Here is a 13,057-nt window from a genome sequence, read left to right as displayed (position 1 = left end):
TTCTGTATATTGCCTGGGCCTTTGAAAACTTTAATATTGTCTCTGCTTCAACCACAGTTTTAATCTATTCATTAGTTATATATTTCAATCAGGCCAGTGGACATGGGAAATGTTTTGAATACCATTGATGGCAGTAGCTCTCATTAACCTTTAAGCAAAGTACTTCCTGGACAAATGATAGACAAAAGCTGAAATGTTTAACATGCTCTGCTGATAAAAGATTTAAAGTTAAACTTTTTGGTTTTTGTTTTTGCTATGTGAGTTTGTAATGGTTTTAATATCCCTTTGACATCTTCTGACTCTATGTATTTGACAAATGAAAATAAGAAAATATGATTGCCAATGAGACCATTATTCTTTGGTGAATAGTTAGGACTGCAACAAATGGTGTGCTGCCCTATAGTGATCAGTCTGTCTGTTCGTCAGTCAGATCATAACCAAGTGTGTTCGTTCCATATTTATAGAATGGTTTCAAAGTTTATATTTGACATTTGGATAATCCAACACTTGAGGGTGTGTCATAATGTATATACAACTTCTCAGGTCAGAGGTCAAGGTCAAATACTTTTGATTCTGTTGACAGCCCAATGTCTTCCAAGTAAAGATTATGTCCGCTCTATCTCTTTGATTTCAAAGTTTATACTTGACATGTATATTAACCGACACCAGAGGGCGTTTCATAATGAATGTAAACTTTCTAAGCCAAAGGTCAAGGTCAAAAACTACCTGATGAAAAAGTTTTATACATGTTATTCAGTGGTGCCCACAGAGATGGCTCCCATTTCAATGATGTCTAGTTGTCTTATTTTATGCATTCTATAGATTATGTCCCTGTGCTTGTGGGGTATGCCTTAATATTTTTCAATTATACAACCTCCAGTTGGTAGGTTTTAACACATCCTCATAACCTTATATCCAAAATATCATTGACCAACCACCAGTGGTTTCCAATAAATTGACCTTATCACAAATGTGTTAAATAAGCAAACATTTCAGTCAATAGACAATGACTGTGTGGTTTGGCTAAATAATCTCAATGGAAATTAGATATGCCAATGCTAATACAACTGAATACCAAACATCATTGACCTACCACCAGTATTTATCCATAAACTGACCTATCACAATCTACTACACTGTTGACACCACCAATGCCAGAAACAACATACCTATAACTTGCTTTTTAACTTCTTCAAAGCAAAACAAAAATTAATTGCTGCTAGACTCGAGAATTCCACATCAGCACAAAATTGCTATGTTGTCTTACCAAAATAAAACAAATTACTGCAAAACTTTTTAAACTCCAGGAGGACAAACAAGAGTGCCCACTATGAAATGTATCTGCTTCTTCACAGTTGGCGCTTATGTTTAAAGCCTGTAATATGAAGGTTTACTACAAGTATCACATATTAAACATTATTATCTCTAGACTTAATTGAAGTCAGGCATACAAATGATGAATGCAGTCCCCACAGTATGATAGAAATCACAGTTTCACAGTCTGATTTTCATAATCAAAAACATGTACACCTTACAATCAGACCATTCAATAAAAGAAGTTAGCCTCTTGCTGATAGTATCATGTACACCTTACAATCAGACCATTCAATAAAAGAAGTTAGCCTCTTGCTGATAGTATCTGAGAAACACCATATTGCTAAAGTGAACATTGACCAATGAACCATGAAAATAAGGTCAAGATCAGATAAACCTGTAGAGACAACCATGTAATCATTCCATACACCAAATAGAGGTATTGTATATAGTATCTGAGATACTAAACTTTTAAAATTTAACCAATAAACCATGAAAAGGAGATGAAGATCAGATGAAACCTATCAGTAGTTACAGTATCCCTAACAGTATCTTAAATCTTAACCTTGATCACTGATTGATGCAATGAGGGTAAGGTGACAGACATATAAACCTTGCAAGAAACCCATATGCCAAATATAGTCCTCCTATAATAGGTCATGAGTGAGTATTTCACATAACAAAAAAAAACCATCACTGATCCATGAAAGTGAGGTCAAGGACAATAGACATATGATTGATTGAAATTTCGTAAAATGAAGCATCTGAATACAAGGTATGAAGCATTCAGTATCAACTACTGTCTGAAATATATAGCTTTATACAAATGATGAATGCAGTCCCCACAGTATGATAGAAATCACAGTTTCACAGTCTGATTTTCATAATCAAAAACATGAGGGAAAATAATTGAAACATTGAGAGTTATAATATTTATTGTGGCAAGCGCTCAGCTAAACTAGTAAAAATGAAAAATTTAATGTATACAATGTATATATGTAAATATAAAGATCATTGGAATGTAAAAGAGAAACATATTAAGAAAACATAAGTAAACATATTACATTTGTACAAATAAATTTGCATATGAATGAGTAACAAGATAAACTTTTAAGGCCACTTCAAAATACTAGTATTTCCTTTTAATATTGTCAAGAAACTGATCACAACTATTTGTTGTTCCAAAAAATTAACATTTTCATAATAATAAAACCTCCTTATTAAGCAGTAAGGTGTATATAAAAAAATTACTGGTACTTCATATTTAATTTAAAGTCAAGAACCAGCAAGCATTGACAAGAAATTCTAAGAAACAGATAAAACACAATTGTTATACCAACTAAATGCATAAAATGGTTTGATATAAAGTAGTATTACCAATCATGATGTTGTCAATAAAAATTACAAGATAACAGTAATATATCCACCTCAATAACAAGAACAGAATTTAATGGTCCCTTTAGTGTTCAAAAATGCAAATTTCATTGGACTTAAAATAACCAATATTTTGTGACAAAATATAAATGAAGCCAATGTCTTATGAGGATTGAACAGAATCTTACAATTACTTAAATAAATAGGGTAATGCCCAATAATTACCTTTAACTAGCTTTTCACAAATGCAATGAAATTAACTTTTATGTATATAATGTGAATATACATTAAAAAAAACCTCAATGAATCAACAAAGCATTTTTTTCTCTCATGAACCCCTTAGATGTAAGATATTTTTACCTCCTGTGTAATGCTATGTAACCAGATTGTAGATTTTGGTTCATTTATTTAATGAATAATCATCTTTCTACTACTTATGCTCAATAAAAGGGATGGGGTCTCAATTCCTGAGAAAATAAATGCCAATTCCACAAATCCTGTAAAAATAATGTGCCTGTTCCCACATCATAATATATAATCAAATCCTGAATTTTCAGTGATTATACTGCTATTCACCAATTGACATTATTTAAATGACCCACTCTTGAATTCCCAATTAATAAATCACTCAATCCCTGATTCATGAAAAAAAGTTCTTCAGACCCTTTCAATACGGACTCAATTTATGAGTAATTTCTATAATGCTATTTCTTTCCTAGTCTAACTTGATTCTTTGTTAAGTTATTTCATGGTGGCTAACATCTTTTTGCAATGGTGGCTAACATCTTTTTGCAATGGTGGCTAACATCTTTTTGCAATGGTGGCTACCATCTTTCAGACTTGATATCTGGTTAATACACATGTACTAAACCCTTTTATAGGATTTTTGTTAAAAGAATTACTAAAACTTTTCTATTTTTCACCACATGTTATTGATCAATAATAGTTATACTGATTGTTTTTAGGCATGCACAAAACTTTAGAAAGCAAATCCCCATGCAGCATTATGCCCAATCAGCTTAATAAAAGATTTAAGTTTGATAAAATAAGTTTAAAACAAAGTAATTTGAAAACATAAAAAAATATATTTAGTATCATCAGATTATGCAAAAGAGTGTAAAAATACAAGTAAATACATGTACAAACAAAAACTTTAAATACACTAACAGTGTGTTAACACAACAATATTTGAAGTTTCTTCAAACATGATATCTTATTAATAAAAACATCCATAATATTAACCATGCTGTATTTGTTCTCTCAATCTCTTTAGCATTGTGCCCCTTTTTCCCTGCCAAAAATAAACTACATTTTGCAAGATGCTATTAAAAGTGAGTAAAATATTCAATTGGGAATGGCTGTTACTGGTATCTAAAATTGCAAAAAAAAAATGTCATTTTTGGTCAAATTTGTCAATTTCAACAAATATATCACATCAAGGGACATAGAAAAAACTGCCTTATCAATCAGGAATTGATAAATGTTAAGTAATTTGGCATTTTGTAGATTTTTATATTTTACTAATCTTTTTACAGTTTCTGACTATTTAAAAAAAAAAAATTGCAAAAATGGTGATCATTAACACAGACTATTTGTCTGCTGAAACAAAATCAACATAAAATTCATCAAATAATATAAAGAATTAACAATTGTAAATATGGAAGCTCTAACAAACAACTAACTAACTAAAGCTTTAAAAGCTATAAATTTGTCTTAAAAGTCACAAAATATACAACCACAATACATTCACTTGTAACATTGACAAACAATTAAAACATACATAACATACTAAAGCAGATCTTTCTTTATAAAAAAGACAACATTAATAGCTGAAGATTTTAAACAAATATTACTCCCACATACTTTGTAATTATAAGCCAACATGGAATAATAACCATTAGAAAAAAATTGTACTAATAAAAGTGAATTAATGTTTATGAAATTTTAAAAAAAGGTACTAGGTAATGTATAAAATTAACACTTTTAATAAGCATTAGTTGCCAATTATTATTTCTAAAATATTATTTAGGATATTTATTTTATTAAAAATGCATTTTATTTGTACTATTTTTAATTTTAGTTTCTTTTGTATAATTTGGAGTTTAGTATGGCATTCAATATATATATATTTGTTTAGGGGCCGGATGAAGGACGCCTCCAGGTGCTGGAGTTTCTCGCTGCATTGAAGACCCATTGGTGACCTTCTGCTGTTGTTTTTTCTATGGTCGGTTTATTGTCTCTTTGGCACATTCCCCATTTCCATTCTCAAAATGCATTTATATATTTTGCTAAATAAAACAACCTGTTATGAACAACAAGTAACAATAATCATAACAATCGTGATCACTTTAAAACAACCATTATCTTTTATCCTACAACCAATTCCGATCATACCAGTAGATGTGTAATATATCAAAAGCAGTAACAAAAATTATCAAAATTACAAATTCATATCTAGCGCAGTGCTCCTTAAATATTAGGAAAATTATCCTTATAAAGGATATTCATTTATATAAATTTATTTATCAAATTTACTACACTTAACTAATGCCATTAAAACTAAAAAAATCAAACATAACACTAAATTTTACATTTAAATTTCGATCTGCTGACTGACTAGCAAAGTTTCATAGAGCATCATTGGTTTTAAAATAGTTTTGGTTAAAATGTAATTTTATAACATATGAAATTCTATCTGTCAAAACCAACATTTCATTTCACAATTTTTTCTCTCAGTCATAATATATATTTTTAGTTTCAAAACAAATATGACTTTGAAAAATGAAAATGATCATGATGATGTGATAATAAAAAAAAATAGCTGATATCGGTGGAGGTGAATTTGTACTTTCAGTGACCATTGCAAAATATTTATTAAAATCTTAACTTAAATGCAGCCAAGCCAAGCTGGAAAAATATTTCGTGCATTAATGTGTACTGAAGGGAGACAATCAGACAAGTTAAAATCATTTCCTCAGGTACCAGGATTCACAAGTCTGAACACGTTTTGTTTGACTGCATAAATATCAAAGCTCCAACTGCCATACACAAACAATTGTAAAGCTTGTTTATGAATATGGATAAGCTACATCTAGAATAGCTAACTTCTGCATGTTAGGGCCTATAGATTCACATTCTTCCCAAGTATCACTTTCAATGTCATATACATACAGATTGGCCACGACTGTAGAAGATCCAACAACAAATATCTTGTTACCATAGAGAGCATTGTGACGATATAAATGTCCAAAATGTTCTGGTGTTGGTGCTATTTCAGTCCACTGATTGGTTTCAATATCATACATCTCATTAGTTATGCAGTCTTTGAAGGTCATAAGGTCATCTTTAGATGTGTAACCACCAATCGCCAATAACTTGTCATTGTATGGGATCATACTGTGACCTTGTCTTCCTGTCAATAGATTCTGCTTCGGCACCCAACCACTGGCATCCCCAAGATTGAGACACCATGTGCTATTTAATGGAATGGGATCTTCTGGATCAATGCTGATACCTCCAGTCATGTACAGACAATTCTTATGGAACACAATGGCAGCATCACAACACTTCACAGGTACTGGCTGAAGTTCTGTCCACGAATTATCTTCTGCAGTGTAAACTTCTACAGAATTCAAGATGGATTCATCTTCTTCCACTCGATTGACGCCACCTGCTACAAACAATTGAGTATCAGAACTACAAATTGAAAACGAGACTCTGGGTTGAATCATACATGCCACTTCTGTCCAGTCTCTATAACGTGGATCAAATCGGAAAACACGGTTTGTACTGGAATATGTTCCATCATATCCACCAGCAGCATACAGAAAGTTACCTAGTTTAGCTTGACTTAAAGCTTGGTAGTCCACAGTATCTAGACCTACTGGACCTAGCTGCTCAACAAAAAATCCTGGTTTTTCTGGGTCACGATACACAAGAACATTGCCTTCTTCACTAAATGAGAGAACCGTTATAACTGTCCTTGCACCTCTCTGCGTGTACATTTCTCCTTTTTTTAGACATTGCCCCATCAAATTTAAATTGTAATTCATTGCATCTTCAACTGCATCTTTTATTTCTCTACTTTGGACGACTTCCTCTGGCAAAGTTTCCAATTCTTCAATTTCCATGAGTGGAAAACGAATTTGTCGTAAGAGTGAAAGTAAATGCTCCTTTCTTTCATCAGGGTTAGCATTGACCCAGTTGAGAATCACATCTAGTAGAAACCTTTCAGAAGTTTCAGCATATATATTTTCTATCAAAAACTGCAGCAAAAGCTCCAATGATAAGTTTGAATAAAACATTTCTTGCTGAGTTAAATTTGGTAGGTTTTCTCCAATAAATCTAAAAATGTCCCATCTCAAGTCTCCAAGCCAATATTTATCAGCCAGGGTTATGACAGCAGTATAGTTTTCTAAACTTAAATGACGAATCAGAAAGTCACAACAGCATTCTAACAGCCAATCATTGTGAAAGAACCTGGCAGCTTCGATAACATCCTCGACGTTGTCATGATCAATTGTAACGTAGCCGTGGTAGAAATAATCCATCATGGCAGAGAACCCTTTTGGACTGATCTCTTTCAATTCAATAACATCCTGGTCTTTTTCTTTCATGTCACATGAGAACATGGCAGCAAAGTAATCACTAGCATTCGACAGTACATGACGATGAGCTTTGTAATTCTGATCACCAACTTTCAATTTCACATCACATTTATAATCATACATTTTAGCATTGACTTTCTCAAAGTTTTGGTTCATGTACTTAAGTTTATTGTTTGTGACATAGATATACTCTAACTGTCCTTGGGCTTGACCTTCACTGTTTTGATCTGCACTGGTTGCCATGGCTAAGTCTAAAATGCACTTGTTTTCTGGGATATCTAACTTTTTCACTCGTTCTTGTTCTATTGAATCAGACCTCCTTAAACCTCTATCTGATGTTTTATGTTCTGATGAACCATTTATGAGAGCTTCAGAATCTATAGAGTCCTTTGAAGAATTAGAATCAGATTTAAATAGCCGACGTCTTGGACCTGAATTAGAAGTATTACTTTGTGTAGTATTAACAGAGTTATCTCCACTTCCTACTGAATAACTAGGTTGTGTTTTAGTTTCAGATTTCTTGTTTGGTAATGGTGGTTTTTCTCTCAGTTGACATAGATCTTGTTTGTTATCAGGTGGTAAGGGTGCTTTTTCTTTGGTTTTGTGAATTTCAGCAGTCAGATGACCAGTGGTTTCTACTGCCTCTTTAGGTATGCTAGGTGCCTGGCCTTTTGACTTCACTTCTGGTTTAGGACTTGGTGGTTTAGGAGCTTCTGGTTTGGGACTTGGTGGTTTAGGAGCAGTCTTTGTTTTTGATTTTGACTTTGATTTTCCTTCAGTGGGTGATTTTGGTGAACTCTGGCCGTCCTTAGTTTTACTGGAACTACTTTTGGTTGGAAGCAAGAAATTTTTCTTTATCTGCTCAATGTAAGATCTGGCTTTTGTTGGTTTTTTCTCTTTCTTGACCTTAGAATCTTTAGCGGAACTGGCTACTGGTTCATCATGTCTGAAAAAGAAATGAAACTTTATTAAGAATTGTAATTATAAATACTATAGTACACATTGTTAGCAATACTGAACAGAATAACTGAATCTAGAATAACCTTTGAATAAACTTGAATATTACTGATATGGTCATATTTATTAATTACCGTATAGCGGGTTATTTTCGCGGGTGTAAAAGTTCACAATTTTTGTTGAATAAGATTTACAAAATATTTTGGCGATCAATCTTTTGACACATTCAAGCCTCATAACAATACCTTTGCATGTGCTTTTTTAAATTGTTCTTTCCACAAAAATAATTGAAAATTTACATCCCGCGAAAGTAAAGCACTATATGGCATGTATGGTACTATGGAACATGTTCACAAAACTTTGAATTGTTTAAAATAATAAGAATTTTCTATCACAGAAATAGATTTAATACCCTAGCTATGTATTTAGAAAAAAATCTCAGAATTTTAAGTCCTCAATAATCTTCAATTTAACACTTAATTTGACCTTTTTGTTATCTTAAATCAATCTCTAATGAATCATTAGCCTGTCACACAAAAACTACAAGCTTGGTATCTTTTTAATGAATTTATTTTGTATAAAGTCTACTTTCTGGAAAATTTACAGATCTAAAATTTTTTTAGAATTAATTTATAATTACTAATCATTTTTCTAAATATCTCCCAAGATATTTTGTTATCCTTGGCATCTGTTTACCTATAGTACTACCGAGAGGGGTTGACCTTTCAGTCTTTGACCCTTGCTCTTGGTATTATATTGACAGAATTCAATTTTTCAAAACTGTTTATATACAAAATGAATTTGTAAATAAATGCAAAAAGATCTATGTTATATACTGTCTGTAAACCTTATTGCTCAGATGAACTAAAATTAAATATTTCCATGTTTATTAACGATAAAAAGAATTTGAAAGTTGGCTTGGAAAGAAATGAGAAGGTTGTCCTGTTAAAAAAGTAATGAAAGATGAATTGAAGGTTTAAAACTTTTTACCCTCTATAACTTTGTTGTTTGCCATCATAATACATGTAATATATCATAAAACCTAAAGCCTTTGTTTGTTTGTCTATATCTAAGTAACAAAGACAGTTTCTAACAATATGATTGTTGTATGTCAAACCCTGGAGCTTTGACTGGCCACACCTTATTACACCTGTATGGTGACATTAGGTTATTATTAATTGTTACATAACAGTTTGATGTTACAGTCCATGTTATTGATGTTTAAACCTCAACAATTCAAAGGCAGTAGAGTATTCTCCTCAGTACAAAATCTAGCCACGAGTGTTAACACAAAATATCATATGTTATATTGGTACATTAATACAGTATTGTTAAAGCTCTTACTTCATGACAAAAATATTTTTGACCATGATCCTATTTAAAGTATTAAAGGAAAATACTGTAACACTCAAAATTATGATGTAACCAATTTTTTTTACAGTTCATTTACAAACTTGTGCATTTGTGCATCAAACAATAGTTAACTATATATGTCAGTGTGTATATATTATGTTACTGAATTAGTACAGTTGCAGCTAAGCTGTACACTTTCTGTTTGGGAGACAAGTACTAGTGCCTAAAGAAAGAGTTGGAAATAGTTCCAATCTTTCCAAAATGTGTCTGTATTAGTCAACTGGCACTAACCATAAAAACAATTAATAAAGAATAAGTTACAGATCTAAGAATACTGGTAGTTACTGAAATCAAGTTAAAACCAATTTTTATAATAAGTAGGACTATATCTTGAATGCATATTTAGTCAAACATTTTTCAAATTAAAATTCATCATAATGGTAGGAAATTTAATCCGTCTATAATTAAACAACACCTTTCCTTTTAGATTAACCTTCAAAATATCAAACCAAAAAATGTTGAGGTAAATATACACCAATATGTAGTATGCTTACTTTCAGTGAAAGTTCATAAAAATTCAGACAAACTTACAAGGTGAAAATCATATACATGTATGTGGTATATAAAATAAATTGTAAGGGTTCAGCAGAACTCAAGAGTCTTGCCTACTTTTGCTGTTGTCTTTTTTTTCAGCGTGATAGTGAAATGCACACAATAGATTCATATAAAATAATGAAATTGATTAAGAAGCTAATAAATTTTTAAAAACTTTAGCTGCTGACTGTATGTAATGTTTAATGGCAGAAAAACTATGTCCATTTATAAGCAAACTAATTGAAATTAAATCCTTTTAAATGCTCCCGTTGTGATATGTCGCGCAAAAATATCAGAACAAGAGCAATTAAAGGATTTATAAGTAATATGCAGAAAAACAGGAATACATTTTTTTTTAAATTTCCTTCTAGATCTATACTAGCTTTTGAATAATCATATACAAACTTCTGTCCAAATTTTGTAGAAATTCAGGATATCTAAAGAAAGGAATTAATTTTATTTTAAATTCAACCACAAAATGAATGTTATGTTAACTGGCAGAAAAACTATGTCCTTTTATATATGCAAAAAAAACAGATATAAACGGTATTTTTTTTTTCAAATTTACTTCTGGATACTATCTTATGATCATAAACAAGCTTCTGTCAATGTTCAGTAGAAATCCAGGACAGTTTAAAAAAGTTATCAAAATTTCAAAAAATGTTCACAGAATCAATATTTGTCAACGCTGCCGCTGTCAAAAACTTAAAGTAGGAACACTAAGTCTCCCTTTTGGGACAAAAGTCGCAAACTCAACAAAAAATAAAATCTCTTTTATCCCCCCCAATTGATTTATATAAATATAAGATCTGTTTTACTACATTATGGACATGCACAATTCTTTATTAATTGTGTCCTACATTTTTGTGAAGATTCAAATAAATTCATCTAACCGTTTCAGAGTTTTGAACACTGCAAAGTCACTATTGAATAATATGCATGTGCAACTATTTCTTCTTAAAAGATTATCAGATAGCACTAACGTCATCATTCAATTCATATTTACAGTTTATTACAAAAATCAGGAAAATCATTAGATCATAAATGAAAACTTACTTCCCGTTCAGAGTAGCATCGATATCTTCATCTCCCTTGTTAGCCATTTCAAAAAACAAATAAATTCTTAACTTTTACAAATTATCCATGAAATATTAGGAGATAATCCGATAATCGTGATGGTTGATACTGACTAAACTATTCGTGATTTCTCATCCCTGTAAGTGATGATGGGAGAGATATACGCCTGGCTTGTCAATCACAAAGATTATCTCCCAAGGATTATCTCACAAACTTTTAAAATTATATGCAAAAAATTAATTAATACTTCTAAGTATTCCAACACTTTTAGATAAACTCAATTCATAACATTGTTTAATGATTTAAGAATCATCTTCCAATCATTAAAGACCCAAAATAAAATCTGTATAGACCCTTTCCTTACCCCTCCAATAGATGGACTTGTCCATTAATGTTTGCCTCTGAAGTTGGAAAGTTATTAATCTTTTGTATTTAGATATATTTCATTTTTAACGTAGGGCCTGAAGCCTTGTCTGTATGTACAAATGTCTCTCAGCTTTCTGATTCACGCTTGTTATCACTAATACAAAATTATCTTGTCAAATTCTTGTTGTTCAGCTTGAAAAATGTTTACTATGTACTGAAAGTAAGGCATAAAAATTGACTTAATTGTCAACATTCTTAACTTAATTCTAGTTTTATTACAGTTGACTGTCTCTGGATATAACAGTAGTTTATCCTTAATAGGAATTTAATTTGATAGGCTAATGTGTGTTATTTGAAAACCAGTATTTTCATGTTCAAATTTATCGGAGAGAGAAAAAATCAAAGTCCTTAATTTTTAAAGTTATACAACAAAAACAGCAATAAGATTATAAATAACATTTTCATATATTTATAATTAGACCACAGGCACTTGTGACATAGATCCCTTTTCTTCTGTTTTAGTAATTAACATCTTATTCAACAGCACATGTATAATTATTGTAGAAATTCTTACCTATATTTACTTTATAATGTACGACGTCTGTTCATTTAACATTTGTTTAAGGATAACTAATACTTTGTTACCGGCCACCCACTCATTAAAACCATCCCAAGACATTTTTAAATATCCTTAAATGTTCATTGATTTATACACTTAAACAGATAACATACTAATAATATTGTATAAGATTATCCTACTGTAATATTCTATTTATTTTTTAAAAATCAATTTAGTATATATGTGTAGGACAGTTATCGTAAAAGTTTTACACAGTCATCATGGTTAAACGGTAATTTTTAATATTGTAATTTCAAGTTTTATGTTTTTAAAATTTGATGAAAATTTATTACTTCACAGCTGAGAGATTCAAAGTTAACACAGTCCATGCAAGGATGCATATCCACCCAACTGATCACAGACAACAACAAGAGACCATTTTAAATTACATCACCACACAAAAAGTGATTTAAAGTGAAATGACATAACGATAATCATTGAATAATAGAGGATACTAAATAAAAACACACCAAACTGTATTATTTTATATGTATCCAAACCTAATCATGTAAATACAGAAAGAGATAGATATTTTATTTTCCAAATTAGGTCCAAACACATGGGGCATTTAACACATAAAATCTTTACAACATACAGTATTTTACATCACATTCATCTGTTCATATAACACATAAAACATTGATATAGAGTGATACAGGCTATTATATATATTTCAAATTTAATAAACTGTCACAGTGATATGTCCCGCCTTTTTGTAATTTTGATTATTCAAATTGTGAAATTATAAAATAGCAATACTTAAACATATTTCATAAGTTATGCAAACATTCGAAGT

The 13,057-nt window shown here is 30.9% G+C and overlaps 1 protein-coding gene across 5 annotated transcripts in view; it reads right to left on the bottom strand.

Annotated features, from left to right (window-relative positions):
• Nucleotides 1-2,231: 2,231 nt before the first annotated feature.
• LOC134714973 (kelch-like protein 5) overlaps nt 2,232-13,057 on the bottom strand; it is a 71,405-nt gene continuing 60,579 nt past the window's right edge. The window contains exons 1-2 of one of the 5 annotated variants that reach the window (XM_063576755.1): nt 11,256-11,608; nt 2,232-8,241 (exon numbers count right to left, since the gene is read on the bottom strand). In XM_063576755.1, coding sequence (XP_063432825.1) covers nt 5,757-8,241; nt 11,256-11,302 — 2,532 coding nt within the window. In that variant the 5' untranslated portion in view covers nt 11,303-11,608 and the 3' untranslated portion in view covers nt 2,232-5,756. Of the gene's footprint in view, nt 8,242-11,255; nt 11,609-12,216; nt 12,318-13,057 lie in introns of those variants that run through there. The other 4 variants (XR_010106600.1, XM_063576765.1, XR_010106597.1 and 1 more) reach the window with 4 other exon arrangements.

This window comes from Mytilus trossulus, chromosome 1 (genome assembly GCF_036588685.1).
Source record: "Mytilus trossulus isolate FHL-02 chromosome 1, PNRI_Mtr1.1.1.hap1, whole genome shotgun sequence".
In the NCBI taxonomy this organism is placed as follows: Eukaryota; Metazoa; Mollusca; class Bivalvia; order Mytilida; family Mytilidae; genus Mytilus; species Mytilus trossulus.
This window is presented reverse-complemented; position numbering and strand designations above follow the sequence as displayed.